This window comes from Haliotis cracherodii, unplaced genomic scaffold (assembly GCF_022045235.1).
Source record: "Haliotis cracherodii isolate W230 unplaced genomic scaffold, xgHalCrac1.p SCAF_8, whole genome shotgun sequence".
Lineage (NCBI taxonomy): Eukaryota > Metazoa > Mollusca > Gastropoda > Lepetellida > Haliotidae > Haliotis > Haliotis cracherodii.
In genome coordinates, this window is record NW_027266341.1 from 57,216,743 (window position 1) to 57,239,719 (window position 22,977).

The following is a 22,977-nucleotide window of genomic DNA, read 5'->3' on the forward strand; positions in this document are numbered from 1 at the left end:
AATAACACAGATGACAAAGTGTTAAGGATGAATCACCATGGGAGGAATGGGACTATACACCAACTGTGTGATCCGATATGTATCATACCTTTCTCACGATCTGATACTTGCATGTACTCTTATCTGTGGTGCGTAAGCATCTTTTTAACAGAAGGCAAATACCTGGCACATTGACGATTTAGAGTTGGGAGTGTCAAGTATGGCGTAATGGATGAAAATATTTAGATTCTCACTACTACCAGTACTTTCAACTACTACTTTTAACTACTAATTAGTGTTTGGTGTAATAGCAGTTAGTAATTGGCACTGGTCCTGTAGTCCTTGCCAAACTGCCCAATAGTTAAGGTATCCTAAGGACCAGTAGAAATTTGCCATTTTGAAGGGTTTTGCCATATGTTATCATTATAAGGACCAGTGAACTAAGCATATTAGTTTCTACCACTGTAACAGTTATTAAAGTAAACTCTACATCAGTGTTGGATGCTCACAAGGCCTAACACACCATCAATACCTGTACATGTACACCCCATCATCCTGAATACATGGCGGATATGAAGTGTAGTATTTGCAGCTAATGAAGGAAAACCTATGCCAGGCAGGCGAGTCCTACTCTGTGCATCAAACGTTTGTAAACCCAACTACTGAAGCAATGTGTACAACAGATGACTAAAACCCATGGCCGATGTTGCACATGGTGTCAAGCTGTGTGTGTGATGTAATCTGAGTGCTCACAGGCCAGAGCAGTCACTAGAATCCAGCAGACATAAAGCAGGTCATGATTAGTAATAGCACTACACTGCTATGTATTCACTGGTGATGGACAGGTGAGTGAGTGAGTGTGTGAGTGAGTGAGTGAGTGAGTGAGTGAGTATGGTTTTACGCCGCTTTTAGCAATATTCCAGCAATATCACAGCGAGGGACACCAGAAATGGGTGATGGACAGGAGGAACATAGCGTACCTACACACTTGTGAAGTACAGACAGAGAGGGACACAAAGTTAACCAGGTTTCACTGCATGTTCAGGGTTAGAAACTAACAGTTTTTGTCCACTAGTCCTCATAATGATAACATATAGCAAAACCTATAAAATGGGCCAATTTCTACTAGTCCTTAGGATGCCTTTATTATTGGGCACTTTGGTAAAGACTACAGGGCTAGTGCCAATTTCTAACGCTGATGTTATTCATAACAATCCAATGAAAGCTCCGCCTCATTCAACCCCTCAGACATTCCCCGAAGCTCATTACCTCCTCGTCTCCTGTAGCCTGCTGCTTCTTCTGCATCTCTTCCTTCGTCTTCTTCAGTTCTTCCTCCAGCTGGGTGATGCGTAGTTGTAGCCGACCCTTCACAGTCTGCAGGGAGGTAATCTCCTCCCGGAGAATCTCCTGCTCACTACACAAAGTTACAGCCCAATCAGGAAGGGAGACAATATACAACATAGCATCACTTACTCTGCAGCAAATTATCATGTAAACATAGGAAACCTTGAATTAACAGTCATGATGGTAGAGACTCATTATATACTTTGGTTGTTTCTATGGGACAAATGCCTGCTTAAGATGATGATTAATTCTTTTGACGGCCTATTGTTAACCAAGTCACTTGATAGAATTTAAAGGCTTTTTTGAGCATGTCGTATCAACCAAAATTATTTCTATTTAATATGCAATTTGGACAAGTAAGCACCATCTTTAAGTGTCAAATGATGACACAAACCACACTTTCAGTCTTATTTCAGCTAAATGACAGCATGACAGTAAAATGACAGAAACATCCGTGAGTGATGCAGGTTGTAGCATGGATGGTGCTGACAGAACAAGGATCATAACAGGGGAATGACTCAAGCCCTTGACCAGCAGATCCTGCAGGAGATAAGGGGTGCAACTCCTTCATTTCCTAACATTATCAGTACCTTGAGAGCTCATCCACCTTGGCTATGAGATCATCCTTCACTATGTTCAAGGCATTTCTGAAATAGAAGTTTCCTTACTGTTAGTGTTAATGCATATCAAGTTAAAAAAATAAAACAAACAAAAGGAAGAAGTCATCTCTATCCCCTGCAATGGCAAATACTTATCGTGGATAAATATATGAAACATGTTGCCATGGAAACAAACAAACATAAAGTATCTATGGCAGTAGTTCACCACTAGACCTATCTATGTGCCAGGTTTGCTGGAGAAATATTGTACAGTTTTCAAGATTTGTTCCGGAAACAAGCACTACCGCCATATACAGCCTAAGTCAAAGATGTTGCCATGGAAAGTTGAATTTTTTTATTTTTTTTAAATCCCTAACTATCGAAAGGCACCAATTCACTACTAGATCTATCAATGTACCAGTTTTGCAGAATGAATATTGTAGGGTTTTCTACTCCAGAAACGATTGCTACAGCCATTTCCAGCCAAAGGCAAAGTTGTTGCCACGGAAACTTGAAAAAACAAATGAAAAAAAAAAAAATCCTAAACTTACAAGGTACCAGTTTAGCACTAGACCTAGCTATGTGGCAACTTTGGTGAAAAAATTTAGTATGGTTTTCAAGATTTGCCCCAGAACCTTTATTCAGATCACATGAAATAATATTTAACAAAGTCAACATTTCCAAAATGATCACTTACTTGGTAGCTAATAATTCTGTATTTTCTAGAATTAAATTTTCAAGCTCCTTGCCCATTCCTGAAAATACAAAAGTAACATTAACTAGTAGGCTTATTAATATTCAAATATAATTATTATGAGAATGAAGTGGATATTGCATTTACAAAGTAACATATGTACTCTTCTTCACACGATGATATACCAAAACATATTCCCTTAAATATGGATTTATTTTTTCTTAAATATGATCTCATTTTTATTACATCCATTCTGTAGAACATATTTTTCTGATGATTTCAATATAATTGTACGCAATGAAGTTGTGTGGATGATACAAGAGTACAAGGCTTACCAAAGAAATTGTCACTGACTGTAGATCCAGGCAGGTAAAAGGAAAAAGGTTTGATTAGTAACTGACACTAGACATGCTTATATTAAAACACACACACTACACAACATTCCCAAATATTAGTTATTCCACTTGAAACATCTTCAGTGTCAAGACAAAACCAACTACAAATCCAAAATCAATGTAATGTGTGAAACATTTAGTTCTCAGACAATAACTTTTGAAAAATTGGTGTGGGCTGGTGACCTGAGAGTATAAATTCAATGCTTCTCGAGGTCACAATTTCACTTCACTTGTGTAAAACTGGAATCTGAAGCCTGATGTTACCTCATGTTGAAATTTGGAAAAGGGAATTTCTTGACATTTGTTGGTATTGCATTTGCTACCAGGAAAATAGAAGCCATATGGCTCCTAGGAACACAAGAGCTTGGCAGTTAAGGCTGGGAGTTAAATGTTGTGTTGATCATACTCTGACCCAGACAACATAAACTTTCGTTTCAGACATTTGGTCTGATACTGTAGTGTTATTTCCAGGTTGTTTTCTATTAAACCAACAGTAAACTGCCTGTGATTCAAATGGCATTTTCGGCTTTTACTTGTTCAAGGTATAAGAATAACATCAGATGCTCTCACAGTAGTCATAGACATGGCCTGTAGTTACAGAATTAGCTATCACAGATGCTTCAAGTGGAATACACAAAGCTGATGCATTACTGACAACTGACTGTCACCAACGTGAGGCAACTCTTACATATCTATATGAAATATCATCACATAACCATACCAATCTTCAAACATGTTCATTCATATCAAACATTTATCAATCAATAAATAATTTATTTGTTTGTTTTGAAGAATATTAATAATTGTGACCCAGCAGGAGATAAGGGACCTTATGGGTGAAAAATCTAATTTTGACTTTTTTTATAATATTTTAAAACTACAGTATCTTCGGCACACAAAAATACAATTCACAAACTTCAATTCATATTTATTACAGAGATACATGACATCAAAGATTAGGACTCATTTTCCGACTTAAAACTGTTTATGAAATCATTACAGTTTTTAGACATGTCTGATGAATGGAGAGTAGATATGAGTTCTGAAAGGTGTGGAAAAGTTTTTATGACAGTAAGAACTATTGAAAGAAAAAAAGAAGATATTTTTGTACAGTCCACACATATGGCGATCTGCACTGAAGTAAGTTGACATCAAATGTCTTTTTGACGTAACAGCACAATTGTATCCTAGCTCCTATAACGTTCCTTTTCTCCTGGTGGGTCATAATTACTTTTCACTTTGGAACAAATTTACACTAAATTATATGAATGTAGAATTCAAAATAAATTCAGAAAAAAATAGATAAACAAAATGCAGAAGCTGGAGTTTTAAGAGTTTTGTCAATAGGGTGTAGAGGAGTCTGTTAAAGCTGTGTTCCATCCCCCTGCCAAGTCAGTGTTAGAGATGAAGCTGTGACGCTTTGAAAAGCTCATCATGAATGGGGGAAAACAAGCAGCAAAAACCCTGGCCAAATGTACGAACGATTGGATTGCATCAAACTTGTTGATCAAATTATCACATATTTTTACAAAGATGGTTATAGATGGCAAGATTTGACAAACACTTACGATCCTAAAAGATAGTGAATCTATCATTAACGATAATGAGAAGTCATCTGTCAGAATCTTTGCAATATTGACCGTGAAACTTTTAATAGTGTTTTGTGGGTGTTTTCAGGGCCACAACAAACCTCCAACACTACAAGGATGGCGATGGAACAACCACTTCCAGGGGTTGAAATTACATGTACTGGAATATCATGTCCCTATAAAAATGGTCTTGTCATTGAATATAAATGTTCAAATTAGAAAAATCACCTATCTGACCTCAAAGATTTTTTTGATTTTTTTTTTCAAACAATTTTAATAATAGAAAGTTAATAATAGAAATTGTTCTATTTCATATTTTCCCCAAGCCCTGCTCATCTGCACCTACTCAAAATACAAGATCCCTGACCCACCCTACACCTTCCACCCTCAAGAGCAGATAACTCAAACACTACCAATGAACCAAAAAATGTATTGTTACAGCGATGCTTCATTTACAAAAAGATTTCTCCTTGTTAGTCTAGCTGCATCAAATAATGTCATCCAACTGTCTCCTTGCAACCATGTTCAGTGAATTTCGCTCCCTGACTTGCAGATATATCAAGTATACTATTTTCCTACCGACAGAGTCTTTGTCATTGTCCTTATCTCCATCGTCGTCACTATCTGTAACAACAGGTACAACAAACAACATTCACATGCTACACAACACATGCCACTGAATCAATGCAATCAACAGAATCAATGCAATTCAATCACATCTACAGGGTGAGTAAGAGGCTAGACAGGTGTCTCCGGAATCTTTTCTGCAAGTTTTTCAATCTCAATTCTTCTTTCTCCTATGCTGATCAATGGCTATTTCAAACATCTATTTGAATACAGTGTTCAAAATTAAGGGGATTCCTGGGGTCAAAGATGTTTGCGGCAAAATAATTAGTACCTCAGCAACAGAAACTAATAATTTTAGTCCACTAGTCCGTATAATGATAATGTATAACGCATAGTCCTTATGATACCTTAACTATTGGGCTCTGTGGCAAGGACTACAGGACTAGTGCCAATTTCTACCACTGTATTTGAATCAAGGGACCTGAAAATATGGATCCATTAACATTTGAACTTTAACAATGGTTATGAGAAGGACCCCTAGACTTTTGACCTTAATTTCCAACACTGGTATTGTAAAATTTAATTTGGTTTCATTATCTTATTCGTATATGAGTGAGGGTTATATTTCAGTAATATTATAACATGGGTATTGAAGAATTAGCATCACACATAACACCCATGTTCACTTCTTTGAACCAGTATCTGGAGCTTGGTAAGCAAATGCTTTATCCACTAAGCCACCTTACACATAAGCAGCCCTTAATAATTACTTCAAAGGACTCAACTATACAAACATACTAGCAAACAAAATAACAGACTTTTTTTTACCATATATTAAATAAATGTAAGAAAATGTTTTTCATATACCATGCTAAAATCTCTCAATAGTCCTTCACCATAACATATACATTTTCATAGACGCCAAATCATAAAAAATAAATATGAAGTAGGATGTATGATGAATAATATTTACTGAACCACATGCAAACGTCAGGATAAATCCTAGATAACTTATAGTATTGACAACTTTTGAATTAACAGTTAAAACTAATCTTCAAGAGAGGGCTGTTACTCGTCTCACTGAACAATCATGTCAGTACCAATATGACTTGATTACTGTCAGTTTAGCAAAATGATTGATGAAAATTATTTTGTGAATTTTGACTATGATTGAACTCAAATTAATATGAATTTAATAGGAATATGAGTGATCATGGTAATCACATCCGTAAAGTTATCATGAAAATACCTCAGGCCAGGTCAGTCTATTATCCTTTTCTATTTCACACTCAACCTTATGAGTCACTATTAAAACAAACACTGACATTTTAATTAAAAAAAAAATTTCAAACCTATTCTAGTTGTAGGTTTAGAAATGTATTTGAGCTATAGGACCCTTATAAAAATGTTTCGGTGTGGCCATTTAACTAAAGAGTGCCAACTAGAAGAATAACTTTAATCCATCAGACATGTCTTCTCACAAAGGCCAGTCAACAAGCAGTTGTAATATTAAAAGTTTGCCCCTTTCCTATCCATTGAGATAATACCCTTCATAATACATTTTGGAATACCCAAATTCATATTGTTAATCATAAGGTTTATTAAGCGTACACATGTTTATCATTTCCCATGTGCTTGTCACATTTATTTTGGGTTGCCACAAAGTATTGTGGTAAAATAGGTAAAATTACCAATATGAGCTTCAGGTGCTAGTAACTTATTTTAACTATGCCATTACGATTTTAACTGGGCCCATCAACACTACAATACAAGGAATGGTCAAACATTATGTCAGTATTTAAGTGTCTACAGTCAGAGCTAAATATCAACACATATTTTTACAAAATTCAAATGACAAAATAATCCCAAAGAAAATCTTCCCACGTCTGTGATTATGAAATAATATTAATCCTCTATATTTTCCTGTTTCTCTCTTAACACTAGATTAAATCTAATGTTAATTTGTAATAAATGACAGGGGTAGAAATAAACAAAAGTCTGCTAGCTCAGTGATGTATAGAAATTATCATAAATCCACTAATCAGGAAGGACTAATGATATTTCCTTGTGGACCACCACTTATAGCATTATACAAAGGGCAACTCTGAAGATCATACTTTAAAATGTAAAATGTAAATATATACCCATAATGTACCCATACATATATATTTTTAAAGATTTGAAAATCTGCTTGCTCTCAGTAAACCTTTGCAAATACTGCTTCAAAGCTAGCAGGCGAGTGCTAATTTCTATCCCTGTGAATATTGAGGTTACAATCTTGGATTCGAGTCAAACATATGAATGGCTACATAGTTTAAATGTGATGACTTGAATACATCCCGGGAGACACTTGTCACAAGATAAAACATGAAAGAATGAATAACGAGCAACATAAGAAATGATGAAGCCATGAGAGAGTTCGAGCGGTTAGAAAGGACATGACACAGCATACCAACACAAGTTCAGACATCATCTGAATGTGGCTAATGAATTCCAGTTACACAATTTTTAGACATAAACCTGGGTGGGGGCTTAATGTTCCTATAGCCAGCCCCAACCCAGGATACAAAACATTCTTGCAGCACATGTTTATTTAATTGGAAGGTTGTTAAGTCAGCAGATGACTCATGGTGCTGGTTTTGCAAGGATATCAAAACTCATGTTGGAAATATGTTAAGTGTCAAATCTTAAGATTAGGGAGACACTCCCACAGCGGAAACTGAATGAACACACAACAGAAACATCAAAGATGGCGGCTGCTAGTTGACTGAAACAGGCAATGAGGATGAAACAAGCAATATAATACAGCTATGAGGGACAGAGAGTTGCAGGTCACATGATCACGTGACTGCTGCATGCTGGGACTCACCGGAGGAGGCATACTCAGCTGGGTTCACCTCGCGGCCTGTTGTTGGGCAATGTCATATTACATTCTATCAAACAAGTTAGTATTACTGGAGCAGCCTCTTGCACAAACAGTCTTAGCTACAGACCTTCATTTAACCTTAACATATATTACTAATACCCAATTCAATTTGACTGGATTGAATACAAATATGCATGAAAACCTTTTTTAAATTTTTTTTAGTAAAACACGCTTAATTACCCAATGTACCTTTTGCAACTTATGTAGCTGTATTTCTTAACAAACCTTTATAAGTGGATCAAGTGAAAGGCGTCACACGTTCATGAAAATTACTGCAGTGAATAATGCATGAAATGACTAATCAGCGGTAGAAACTAACAATTTAGTCCACTGGCCCTTATCATGAAAACATATAGCAAAACCCTTAAAAAAGGCAAATTTCTACTAGTCTAATGATACCTTAACTATTGAGCAGTTTGGCAAGGACTACAGGAGTAGTGCCAATTTCTAACTAACTGTCTTGCTTATTGTTAATTAGACACGTTGTTAACAGTTGTGAGTTTATGCGGCATGTTACACAATTCGGACAGCCCATAACAGAGACAAATTAGAATTCACAAGACAGCATTTGAAGCCGATTTCTTTTAAACTATCTATTCATTGGTTTCTAAAATACCCAAATTGACAGCGGAAGAAACTGACATTTTTGGTCCACTAGTCCTTATAATGATAACATATAGCAAAACTCTTAACAATGGCAAATATCTACAAGTCCTTATGATACCTTAACTATTGGGCAGTTTGGCAAGGACTATGGGACCAGTGCCAATTTCTAACCCTGATTGACTAGACCCAAGGGAGTAAAACTATACTCAATACCCCAACAAACTATCAATACCCAATGTGAATGATAACTTGTGAACAAATACTCATGGTTCTAAACACTTTCAGGTGCCCTGTAGCTATCTCATTATGACCATGTCTGATTGGGCTCAATAACCAAGACTTATTTGTGCAAGTAGGCGAGGTATGTATGGTTCTCGAATGAAAATAAAGAATTCAGACAAACATAATTCATATCACAATTTGAATGACTCATGATCAAACAGGTTTGGGGCTATTGTGAAAACATCCCAAAATGGCACAGGTCAAGATGAATGTACACTGAAGTTTCAAGCAGATGGTGTTGTGACAATTTGTCTTTAATCAGCACACTTACAAAACATTATCAGAAGCAGACAAGACAGAGTCTGACAAGTGCCGCAAGTAGACATCACAGAGAACCACACATAGTCCTAGGTATGTAAACATCTTCAGAATCGACATGCACAATAGCAGTGTCTCAGACAGATAGTCTTAGTGTTTCATTCATGCAGATGGTCATACAGTTAGTTTGTGTATCTCATTACTGTTTCAATTGCAGCACAATGCAAGGAAACAAACAAATTCCTGAATTTGCTAATTAAGTTTTGTGGGCTGGGCAACCAGCTTGATGTTAGTGTCTCACCGGTAATATCAGCACCAAAGTCAACTTCAGCAATGTCAGCTCCCTCACCAGCAAGCTCATCAAATATAGTTTTATCATTCCTTCTGAAACAAAAATTGTTCTTGTTCAAGTATATTTCATAAGTGAGTGAAAATTTCAGACATCAGTATGCTATATTGAGTCCAGTCATCAGGTTCATTATGTCACTGACACAACAAACTCACACAGGTAAAATTAATATATTTGAAAATTAGAAGATTTTTTCTGAAATCAAAATATTCAATATTAATGTCTGTATTGACTTACAAAAGTCCACAAGTGAGTAAGTGAGTGAGTGAGTGAGTGAGTGAGTGAGTGAGTGAGTGAGTGAGTGAGTGAGTGAGTGAGTGAGTGAGTGAGTGAGTGAGTATGGTTTTACGCCGCTTTTAGCAATGTTCCAGCAACATCACGGCAGGGGACACCAGAAATGGGCTTCACACATTGTACCCATGTCGGGAATCGAACCCGGGTCTTTGGCGTGACAATCAAACGCTTTAACCACTAGGCTACAGATCTTCATGGGTGGAATTGAACCAACGCCTTGGCCAGATGAACATATGCTTTAACCACAAGGCCCCTTCAAAATAAGTGGCTGTGTGAATGGAAAATGGTTGTCACTGCAAAAGAGCCTTTCAAGATTCTAGACATCTGTTGTTAAGTGCTAAAAAGGTGAGTGAGTGAGTGAGTGAGTGAGTTAAACACAGCTTCCAAATCTTTGTTAAATGAGATAGTCGGGGAAAGCAGAAGTTCAGCTTTGGTTGCCCACGGACAACTCTTAAACTTGGACTTTCAGTTTTGGATAAATAGTTTGTAATAAGTTCTACATATAACTTTGAAAAAGTGAAAACATCGCGAGTTTGACTAAACCAAATGCAAATAGCGTCTTGTTAACTTCCTCGTTAAGTTAACTTCCTCGGTAGCTCCAATCCATTGTATTAATAAAGAAGTCATGGCAGGTCGCACTGGCTGCTCAAAACATGGCTTTCATTTCATAACAGCCTATCAATGATGAATTCATTATACGCAGGGAGAAAATACACAGAGATACGAAATCGTTGTGGGTTTAAAAGATTTTTTTGTTGTTGGTAATTTGGCAAGGTAGATTTAGTCTCCAGACTACTAAATTTTACTGCTTACTATTCATTTTGATGTTTCCACACCCTTGCAAAGCATTTCAGCCATGTAAGCTAAATGTAGGGGAAAAAAACAAGTGACACAGATCAATTATGTCAACCACTTTGATGAAACCTTGGAACATAAGTAGTGCTGACAGACCAATGACCAAAATAGAGACAAATCTGTGAGCAGCAGATCCTGGCATGGCTAAGGGCCTGAACTCTGCACAGCAACTTACAGTGCCTCAGATGCCTGTGACTCCATGCCCCTGCTACATGGAAAATTAGCTCATGTAACGATGCTCAAAACTCCCTTACCTTGAAGCTCTTTTGGAACTTGGACTACCAAAAGAATCATCATCTAGTTCTGGTGTAGAAGCAACTATAGATCGTAAGGTTTCACCCAAACCTGAAAGATGAAAGGTTGTATGTCCTAAAGTTCACATTAAGCATTACAATACAGTATCATTCATGTTTGCAAACCTCACATTTAATCAGACAATTCAGAAAATATGTCACCATTCACACACAAAACTGGACCTGGCTCAAGTCAGATGACTTTTAAACACAAATGAACATGTTTTGTTACAAACTTCAAATTTCAAACTACTCACCAACAGGTTGAAAACCAAAGAAGCAGCATTAAAAGAAAGTAACATTGTTTTGTTAGTTATCAATAAGACAACACATGTTCAAACATCAACAGCTGATTAACCTCTGAATAAGGTGCAGTGAAAACAACACCTTGCAGGATGACAGAAATCTGAACGACCTAACTTGGATCTACAAGTGTACTGTCATTGGCCCTTTCATAAATCCTGGAGCAATGTTAACCCTTCAGACTCAAGGAGGAGGACTAAACTATATTAATTCTAGTAAAGAAAGAATTAACAGTCCTGTGACTAGACATGAACTATCAGTCCAAATTTTGGCTTCAGCTCTCTTCTTTGAATTTGAATCTAGATTTCCGTTTGGCTTGTATGATATGATAGACGATGTTTGAAGTTTCCTTCTGTTCACACACCAACATAGATGAGACAAATGGCATCCTATCTATTGTGCGGGGGACATAAAATATATTCCTGTTTCATATAAGTGATCAAAAACCTTCAACACTGCCCCACTTTGACATGAACATGAATAGCTAAGTAGGTGAGCAGTGATTTTCTCGAGCCAAATGGGATTTGAACATTTTCAGGATTTTATGAAAGTTTCATAGGACATTCTATAACCAAATTTGAAAGATTTTCGGATATTTTGACTGACCATCAACGTCCTGGAAAATTAACTGATCTGAAACCCTTGGTCTCTACTTCAGATTTGAACCTGTCACTCTTTGCAGTTGTTTTCACTGTACCTCAGTCAAACCATGTAAAGCCCACTGCCACCAACACCCTCGACACACGTAGCTTCAGCAGCATGAGACATGACCAGCAAGACACATGACCAGCATGACACATGACTAGCATGACACATGACCAGCATGACACATGACCAGCCACATCACTCCCCTCCCCCACTCACCCGATGGTAAAGAAATAGGGTCTTCCTCAAACGTGTCTTCTGATATTAAGCGTTCGACACCCTTGTTCTGAGTATGAGGCAGTTGTTGAGAGACACTACTGTCAGGACCACTAGACACAGTGTTATCTAAGTCTCTATCACTAGATACTGAGTTATCACGGGAACCTGTCTTTCTCCTCAGTTGGACTGGCGGTTCCTCGGCGGAATCGGGGGTTTGTGACTCGGGGGCGGATGATTTTTCTGACGAGCAAACAGCAACAAATGTACAAGCAAAATAAACAAAATGAAGACTGATTTTAACTAAACAAACAGCTCCCATACAACAAGTTTATAGTAAAAACAAAAATAACGGATGGTTGGTAAGAATTATACAGTACAAGAAAGGTATTAGTAAGTAAAGAAGGTAAGAAGAGGTAAGGGATAAAAGGGAGAAGAATTCAGGGATGGTTATGGAAATGAATAAATGAACGACAAATGTGATGACAAAAAGAAATGAGAATTTAGAAAAAAATCTGCTGTTGGCAATTATCAACTACTACATGAAGACATTGTGCATCATTATGGCACAGCCTAATCTAAAAGAACAAATATTTCTTAAAACGTGACAGTTTTGTAGTTGTTCTCGCATGTAAGTGAGCAATCAGTTGGAAGAAATGTCAATTTTTGTAATTTCTCAATGAAGGGCAATGTGTTCCCGAAATAAAATCTACATGTGATTCCCATTACCATTAAGTCAAATCATCAAATGTTTTATTATGGACATTAGCCAAGATTTGAGGATCAAAATGCTGAAGTGGTAATTGTGATTGGTACTTGAAATAGCAGCAGTTATGAACAGACTCTGACTTGAGGTAGAATTTAGCAACTTCATGACAGATCATCCATGCATGGGTGCCAAATGTAAAATTTGTTCCCAGTGGTATCGATTGGGAGAGCAGATCAATGGTTGCAATGTGTGAATGACATTATTCAGAAGAGCTGGCCAAGACTGCAGTTCATAAAATAGACTTTATATGGTGTAATTACTATTGTGTGAGATGTATATAGGCCATAACCAAACGCCTATAAAAAGTGGCTGCTTCGTGGACATAAACCCCATGACAAGGTTAGCCCATCAACACCAGTAAACACATGTTTCTGCAATACTCATTAAACTCTTGACACTTGCTACATATACCCAAACTATTACATAAGTAACTGCCCCAAGCTTTGAGTGCAACTTGCTATCAACCAATAATATGTGACTTCTCTGTCATGTGACCTCAGTGGAGTAAAACAAGCCAATCAGTGACAGAGGTCAGCTTGTAAGTGAGATGTCCAATACTGAACTAGAGTGACCACAACATGCCTGTGTCTGGACATACAGTGTACAGTGTCTGGAGTAGAAATTCAGCCTTTAGACCTTTTATGACGTGTAAGGACACAAAAACAGTCCCTTTTCAGTGTTTCTGTGTATCCAATGACAGCTTCCAAGCTATCAGATTTCTAGAAATCAATGATCAACTGCAGTTCAAAATTTAGTTTATGGGAAATGGCAATGTTGACGTTAAGGAAATCCTTTTTTGTTGATAATCACTCTTTTCAGGGATCTTTAAGGGTTCAGGGTGCGACAACAATACTAAGACTAATAGTACTTTGTAACAGTTTTCATATAGTTTTTAAACATAATTGTTTATGATAGTTCACATCTAGAAAAATAGAAACAAAAATGGCTGTCAGGTATATATTTTCTTTAATGTTACACAAGACAATCACTGAAGCAAAACATTCCACATGACCAGATACAGCTGTTCAAATCTAAGTATTCGTCTCTCATATAATATGATCCTTCAGCTGTCATTAATACATATCATAGCATATCTTGGACAATCTGGAATGTCTGAACCAGGTGGAGACATCTAAATGGCCCTGTTCGATAAATCACTGATCATAACATGTTTAGGTCACTTGAAGTGAACAGGATTGGAGACAAGTTCTTCCAGCTTAGATTGCCTTCTCACAACATCCATGGACTAATAAGCACACATATAAATCCCATAACTTCATATCAAGTCAACTATTGTAAACTCAAGTGGTAACATCAGTGCACAGTTTTATTCTATCTTCTTGCCGATTTAGAGATTTTGTCTGAGATGATGGCTTTGCTATATGATACTGCGATGTTGTTGTGCTGAATGTTAATAATAATGTAACTGTAGTTATGGAAGATAATCCAGTAATTAAACACTTAGAGAACAGTACTTCTTTAATGCCAATTATACAATGTATGCTATTTCTCATGTCACTTTCAATACACTGTAATTTGTATATGTATCATGTTTGGGAGAGGCATTCAGATAAGCAAAATTTGCTTGTTTGCCAATCCCTCCACTTTATAAAAATAAATATGTTTATATCAAGTGGTAACATTCAGTTACCAATTTGGATCCACCCACTTGAGATATGCAACTAATACATGAATCACTGAAACACTAATGCATTCCTATTTTGTTTCATATCAATGATGTCTGTATGCATCTCGTTTCTGGAAATCACATTAATTTAAAAGATATGTCCCTATGGCAGTATTAACAGGCTTCATCAGATTCACTTAATTACCTCATACTTCTTACATTAATATAACCAATATGTACTAACACATGAACAGAAACTGTTGGTTCATTATTCTTTCAACAACAATAGAGAGTGTCGTTTCTTTTCTTTTAAGACAATAACAGAATTGTTATTTTAACTATCATCACATGAATAGAAAATTGTTTTTTTAATCTATCAACACATGAACAGATTTTTGTTTTCTATAAACAGAAAGTGAGTTATTATGCAGCTTGCACCTCATATAGGAAGAGTTCATAACAAAAGAATTGTTCAAACTATCCAGTGGCTGTGATTCCAATCCGGACTAGTGAGCACTGGACTAATCAACTCCACTAAGTAATCAGCAGGGGACTGACACCATAAGCCTAATTGTACGCCTTGCCTGAGCATTAATTGTTTATAGGGCCTATACCACTGCTTGGAAAACCACGGATACCAAACCCCCAGAGATTATTTCCCAGTTTATTACAAACCTCTGAGGTAGGAGGCATTCATCAGTACCAAACCTCACAAAGGATCATAAGGCCACACTTTCTGAATTTTATGTTTCACAGATTTATTTCAGCTTTTCTACACAAGGTCGGTCTCAACAAAAATAAAAACAAATAGCTACAATGTATGTCAATTATTTATTTATTGATAGAAAGTAATTCTGCTGTGGAGGTGAAACTGCAACTGGCTTCTTGAATCACTGACTATGATGAAGATATAGAATTTATTTATAACATGTTTAATTGTATAAGAGAGTCTCCATTACTAGAGGGAGACATACTTAAAGTAATTATTTTAATGTTTAAATTATTTTTGGACCGGCCACTTTTCAGTAGGGGTGGTGGGCCCGTGAAACGGAAAATAACCAATGTGTGGCCTTATGTGATATATTTGACCAATGATGTATAAGAGTTTACATCTATACTGGAACCTATGTAAAGTTTGTTGGACTTAGCTTATGTAAACTCCCTATCAATGACAAAATTCCACTTTCTAATTATCAACAAAGCATATACAACTCACAAAAACAATATCTACAATACATATCTAAAATACCCTAAAGTTTAAACAGTCTGCTTAACTTAAATCACTAAAACATTATAATGCACCTATGAGGTGGTTTGAACAAGGAAGCAATTGGACACATAAACCAATCATTTTTTAAAGGGAAAATCCAACATACAGCTACAAGTTACTCTTCTGAACTGATCAAAGTGTATTCCCTTTTGGAAGGAGGATATGTATTTCACTGATAACAGGACCCCCAAAGCCAAAATGGCTTTAATATTTAGTTTCACAGCATAAATTATAATGTTATATTTCGACTGAATTTGAAGATACTGCCACAAATATCAGCTAAAGATAAATGTTCCCAGGTTGAATTTGATTGGACTCCAACAATTGTGAAGACAACTCACTCAACACACGTCTTCAGATGCTTTGGATATTGTCTAAAGTATCTACCCCAAGATATCATGTGATATAGCAACTAGTTGCCATCCATACAAAACTGTTATGATCACCAACTTTAATATCATTTTCTAGAACAGGGGTTCCTGTGAGTCTGAAACTCCCTGTGGAAGTCAAATTTGGCCAAAATTGTGTACTGTTTTAAAGAATTTCCTTCAAGTCTGGAATATTTTAAAATTTGTATGCAATGCAAAATGAAAACATATTAAAGCCTTTGTCTCTTAATTGGTTTAACCATATTTAAATACTTATAACTTTAAATTGGATTTGTTTAATTCCAATTTGGAAACGGACATCTGTTGTAGACAAGGCTTAAAATCAGCCTCTGAAAACACCAATAAACTCCATCAAGGACTTGATAACAAAAAACAATCTTTGACAATAGATGCAATAAGCAAGTCTATCACACGTTCTGACACTCCCCGGCAGGTTGAGATTAACAAGGGACACATTCTGAAGGATAATTAGCACTAACCAATACCAACACCAAGGCTAGAATTAGTCACCCCACAGGATCATTCCAACTCCATAATGGCCCCTACTGACAAGGCAGATTTACCAGGAACTGTGACAGAATCTCCAGCTGAGTTCACAGTGGCTGTAGCTCACACAGACATCAGTGGTCATGTGTCCTATCATTCGGCCCATGCTGGGTATACTCTCAATCAATACTTATGATTAGCAGGGAGTGGTAATTTAGAAGTCACTCCTAACACTCTGACATAAAGGTAACATAATCAATCCAAAAAGGCTTCCCATTTCATTTAAGACTAAAACCTCTTGTCTTAACTTCACCAAACAACAGGAACACAGAGGTTTTCTTTTAAAATCTATTCAATATATCTTTTACACAAAGTCCAATAAAATTCAAACATAGAGTGCCAGTATTATGATCTTGATGATACCATGTCAGTATTGTGATCATGATGATACTGTGTCAGTATTGTGATCATGATGATACTGTGTCGGCATTATGATCATGATGATACTGTGTCAGTATTGTGATCATGATGATACTGTGTCAGTATTATGATCAAGATGATACTCTGCCAGTATCATGATCATGATGATACTATGTCAGTATTATGATCATGATGATACTCTGCCAGTATTATGATCATGATGATACTGTGTCAGTATGATGATCATGATGATACCCACTTGAAATGAAAGCTGTCATGAGAACATCATAATCCATTTTTCTACAAATCCAAGACATTTTGTCTGAGTGATCTACTTCTTATGTATTTCTTACTAATGATTCAGACCTCTTGATTACATCACTTGTAATTAGCACTACTGAAATCAGTCTTACACAATAGAATGATTCCACCCTCAAAGACGCTTTTCTATTTCAGTCAGTCTTAAAATCACAGTCTGTTGCCTGTCTAACAAAAGTAACATGCTTAATACCCTGATTGCCAATAGTTATTTAATTAACAATTAAAAGAACTCAAATACATAGACTCATTACTAGACACTTGACTTGCCTTGGGTCATTAATCACACCACCACAATAGAACTAATGAGGATCACATCTTTGTTAAATGTCTATTAAAACATCATTAACTGGAACGGTGCTTTCACAGTACTCATCCCACATCAACTTATGAATGAGAACTTGGTACTTATAATGTCAGGCCTGGGGCAGTTCCACTAAAACCTTTGTACTCGGGAGTCCGATCACACAGGGGATCACAGTATCCGGAACACAAAGAACAACTTAAGTAATCAAAGCTGCATCAAGATGATATTTCAATTCCAAGCCCTCTACCCATGTACTGTCTCTCAATGAGGTCCTCATTTGTCAAAGCACTGTTCCTCTTACTAAGTATCGAAGACTGTCAAGACTTATGTCTTATTCAGTGATTAATGTGGCTTTTGATCTAAGTTTAGGAAGTACTGAGAATCTAATCCTTACAAACCATTGATCATGCAGGGTTCACTGAAGGAATTTTCTGACATGTGTCCTTTATATGAAAATTTCAAATATTCCAGAGGTACACTCACATTTTTCCATACAGTACAATGTTAAAATGCTCCATTGTATTGGATAATGTGGGCCTTTTTTTCTAATTTAGGGGCAAAAAGCCCCACCCTAGAATAATCCCTGATCATGTGATGTAAATCATAATGACGTATGGTAATGGTTTCAATGCATAAATGTATGCATGATTTATTTTTATATGTTTGAATTATTTCATATCATATGTATGACATGGTTTAATGAACAATATGACAGTGACAAAGAAATGGCAATAAAGGACATGCCAGTGATGTTACAACATGGACAGAATGATGATGCTGCTGCTGTTGATGCTGACTTCTGACAACTTATTATAGTTTATAAACACAGCACAGGAAATACCTTTTTTCAAAAACGACTAGATATCACAATACAATGAGTAATGAAAAGAAAACAAGAAAGATCCTAGATGGGCAAAGGTCTATTTGATGGCTGAAGAGAGATTCTGGTGAAGAGAGGAGACTAGGAATATGGAAAAGCAAGCACTGGTGACTAGGGAGGATGAGTGAAAGAAGAAGTGGATGAACAAAGAAGAAAGATGAGTGGAGAGAGAAGTTCAATGACAATGATAACCATGTTCACACAATATACAACAATTTTTATTGAAATGAATCTTTAAAAAAAAAGATAATTGACAACATGCATCCCAAATGGGACATTTACCAGCAGATAGAATCATTTTCATTTCTGAAGTACATTTAGTTTACCATCATTCAAATGATATGGTGATGATATGGGACTCTATCTGCTGACAAATATACACAAGAAGAAGGAGACACAACACACTGCAGAATCCACCCAAAAGCAGTGCCAAGGGTCGGAGTCAAAACAAATTAGCACTATAAATGGCTGAACAAACCAAAAGGAACTGTTCAGTTGTCAAAGTCAGATGTCATTTTCATATAGTTCAAACAAATCGAGAATGGACAAATCAAATTCAAGATGCATTTTGCCATTCACTGGATAGAAATCTCAGTCCACTCAATGTCTTTTATGAAGTTAACCCTACTAATGATAAGTCATTATGTAGACAAAAATCAACCAAAAAGAAACCAAACCACCAGCTTGGGCCGGTAAATCTTATGGCACAAACTTATTATGAATGGTGTATTCATGTGAATGCATCTGACTTTGACATATAACCACAACTTAACCAGTAGTCACAACACATATCTCTTGCCTCCAAATAAAAATATGATAGCTGAAAATAAATCAGATCACAGGAACACAAAGGAAATGTGTTGTGGCTGCATAAAAGCACTACAAAGGAACATTAACCAAACGTGGAGAATACCTCCAGCTGCTCAACACTCAAAGCAAACACTGAGGGTGCACAATTCCACACAGGAGTATGCTGCCATGTGCTTTCAATACATGCATGCTTCACTCTATTAATCCGCTTGACTGGTTTATAGCTTGTACCAAAACGCTTGGGACGTTTAGCGGTACCAAATTTGGTACGTGTAGGGGTCTTGTCTTTAGAATAACTAGGCGACCCTTTAGCCGATTTGGGGGTTACCAGTTTGTTATATGTGCTTGTGAATTTGGGCGAGTTTGGTGTACCAAGTTTCTTAACCGTACTTGTGATTTGAGCTGATTTGGGGGTGCAATGATTGGTAACTGGACTTGTGAATAAGGTAGAGATTGGTGTACCAAGTTTGTTAACTGTACATGAGATTTGGGCTGATTTGGGGGTGCAGGTAACTGGACTTGTGAATAAGGTGGAGTTTGGTGTACCAAGTTTGTTAACTGTACATGAGATTTGGGCTGATTTGGGGGTGCAGGTAACTGGACTTGTGAATATGGCTGAATTTGGTGTACCAAATCTTTTTACTAAGCTCATGAATTTGGCTGAGTTTGGTGTACACACTCTACGTTTCCCATGCTTAGGGGTACCGAGTTGCGGGCTACGGTTGGCGTATAGTGGAGTAACATGATTCCTACTTGTTCCTGTGGTGGTGCTTCTTTCGGTCACACTGATGTTGTCAGTCAGCTGTTCCTTGTCGTGGGTCATCTTGCCCCGGCCAGGTTCTGGGGACTCTAGGTCACTCAGTTCGCTCTTGATGCTGACATTAGAGTCACGGCCACTCTGTGGTGACATCAGGTCAAAGCTCATGGGAGAACTGTCTGACTTTATGGGAGTCTCTCCGGATCCCTGCACGAACATACTCACGGGACGCAGAGATGGAAGCTGGAACCCACCCCTGAAAGAAAGCCACAGTGGTCATGAGTTTGAGCATCACTAAATGGAATTTCTATGCAAGATGTTTGCAAATCATCTTAAGTAGTACAGCACTATTCCACCTAGCCTTGGTTGACAAGAGTTCCAAGCAATAATACTAGCTTTAGTTTTGTTTGTTTGTTGTTTAATGCCACACTCTGCAATATTCCAGCTATATGCAGCGGTCTGTAGATAATCGAGTCTGGATCAGACAATCCAATGACTCATGAGCATCGATCCATGCAATTGGGATACAATCACATGCATCAACCAAGCCAGTGTGCCCAACCGCCCAACCCTGTTAGTCACCTCTTACGACAAACATAGTCGCCTTTTACAACAAGCATGGGTTGCTGAAGACCCCTTCTACCCCAACCAACCATGTGCTTTTGAGGTATGACAATCAGCCATGCCACACAAACAAATGTAAACATCTGACCCTTAACAGTTGGCTATCTGTCAGCATAGAGTATCTCAACCAAAGTAAGAAAGTAACAACACATGCATTTTGTATCTATAATCTGGTCTGAACTTACTTAATTCTGGGGCTGTTTCCAGTCAGCTCAGACAATTTATCAGTTCCCATCAGGATCTTGGTTCTCTCCATGTAGTCCATGTGAGTCTTGAACAACTGTGAATATAGAGATCCCTTTAGAGACACAGAAAATATATGAAATCAAAACGACAATGTAATGTTCACTTAACTACAAAAAGAATTTCAGCAGCACACTTAACATGTATAAGTGTTCTACTTGCATGCCAATCACATGTCAGAAAAGCAATTGAGATGATGTAATTAATGATTCCTACCTCGGTGTAACGTTCATGGAGTTTGTTGTACTCTTTCTTCATTTCTGATTCTTTTTCTTCCAATCTTGACACTGAAAAGCAATGAATAAGTAGATGAATATATATTCTGACTAACTGATTCCACAATTACAGTATCAGAGTATGATCTCATGTGTGGACTCAAATCTAAACATGTATTCTGGAAAGCAAGTCATATAATATGAAATATTATCTTCGTCAATTATATTGAGTTTTTATAAAGATTTCTGAAGGAAAATATATACTGTATGTTTTGTTTTCTTAGATTACTGAAATTGGAATGTGTCATCTTAAAATGGCAAAGTCTTGATGCTGCATATTTTGCATTGAATGTCGTTCAAAATTGCACAATATTGTACCCTGGCTGCATTCATGACGCACCCTTCAAAATTATGGTTTAAGGTTTGCCCCAATAGTATATGAATGTCCCTAACCCATTAATCTAAATATTCAACATTAGATTATGACAAGGAGTCCATGATGCTTATTATGATTAATCTGAAACACTGTGATGTCACACAATTAATGCACTGTACATGTACTACTATTTTTCAAATGCACATCAAAACATCCAGCTATGCAAACCTGTATTGACATACAACAGAGTAACCATAGCTCATATTTGCAACAAAAATCAACAGATTACTGAGATTAATACTCACCATGATCTGCTGAGTTCTTAGACTTGAGTTCCAACATGCGGACAATGGACTCGAGGCTTTCCACTTTATCCTGGAGATCTTTCTTTTCTCCCTCCACAGCATCTTCCATCTCGAGATATTTCTGGAAAGGCACAAATATTGCAATAAGATCATGTCAACAATCAGTGCCAAACACATTTGAGTGACCCATACAAATCCAGAAGACATTTACTTGACTCTGACTTGGGACATTTTAGCTAAACATGCTAAAAGTTGCAGAATGTCATGTAATTTTTTCACACGGGTGAAGGGGGACTTGACTTTGGCACTATTGCATAACGTATATATCTGCTGCAGTTAATGATTTTTTTTTAGTCAGCGTCTCACTTTCAGATTTGATAGTAATAAGGTCTTGACCTATTAAAACTAGAAATGGGTTGCACTGTGAGCGAGTATTGTTTTATGCCACTTTTAGCAATATTCCAGCCATATCACAGCCAGGGACAGCAGAAAAGCACTTCACACATTGTACCCATGTCCGGAATCGAAACGGGGTTTTCGGCATGACGAGCATACATTATGACCACCAGGCTACCCCCTGACACGGGTTGCAGAGCGACACAAAGAAGTGTTTGAAAATAACATATGCCTGTAGTCTGAGAGTAGTCAAATTCAGGAAGAACCAGTGACATTTCCCTGTTGACAAGTTGGAGTTGAGTATCACTTTTACCATTCGAGAGATGGCAACACTGTATAAATTTCTTTTATAAGATCATTTTGCAGACCTGCAGACTTCTAAACTTGCATTGTCGCTCTTTAACCATGATTACCACTGATTGCAAGGGTGATATAGATATGACATTACATCTCCCTCGCGCCTAAGTAAAGGATAAGGAGGTTTGACAAGGTGAGCTGAACTCTGACATCACATAAAATGTAAACAAAAACTTGACCTTTAAACTGTACATTCACACTGCAGTGACTATCACTGTGAAACAGGTATAAATA

The 22,977-nt window shown here is 37.0% G+C and overlaps 1 protein-coding gene across 13 annotated transcripts in view; it reads right to left on the minus strand.

The window, feature by feature from the left end:
- The window catches only part of LOC139449680 (C-Jun-amino-terminal kinase-interacting protein 4-like), a 104,568-nt gene that overhangs the window by 80,872 nt on the left and 719 nt on the right, over positions 1-22,977 (minus strand). For 6 of the 13 annotated variants that reach the window (XM_071231175.1, XM_071231167.1, XM_071231173.1 and 3 more), the window contains exons 2-14: positions 21,991-22,111; positions 21,311-21,381; positions 21,037-21,131; positions 20,224-20,483; positions 12,198-12,437; positions 10,992-11,082; positions 9,541-9,623; positions 8,037-8,072; positions 5,180-5,224; positions 2,952-2,969; positions 2,620-2,677; positions 1,914-1,970; positions 1,249-1,393 (exon numbers count right to left, since the gene is read on the minus strand). In XM_071231175.1, coding sequence (XP_071087276.1) covers positions 1,249-1,393; positions 1,914-1,970; positions 2,620-2,677; positions 2,952-2,969; positions 5,180-5,224; positions 8,037-8,072; positions 9,541-9,623; positions 10,992-11,082; positions 12,198-12,437; positions 20,224-20,483; positions 21,037-21,131; positions 21,311-21,381; positions 21,991-22,111 — 1,320 coding nt within the window. The remainder of the gene's footprint in view (positions 1-1,248; positions 1,394-1,913; positions 1,971-2,619; positions 2,678-2,951; positions 2,970-5,179; positions 5,225-8,036; positions 8,073-9,540; positions 9,624-10,991; positions 11,083-12,197; positions 12,438-20,223; positions 20,484-21,036; positions 21,132-21,310; positions 21,382-21,990; positions 22,112-22,977) is intronic. The other 7 variants (XM_071231169.1, XM_071231178.1, XM_071231177.1 and 4 more) reach the window with 7 other exon arrangements.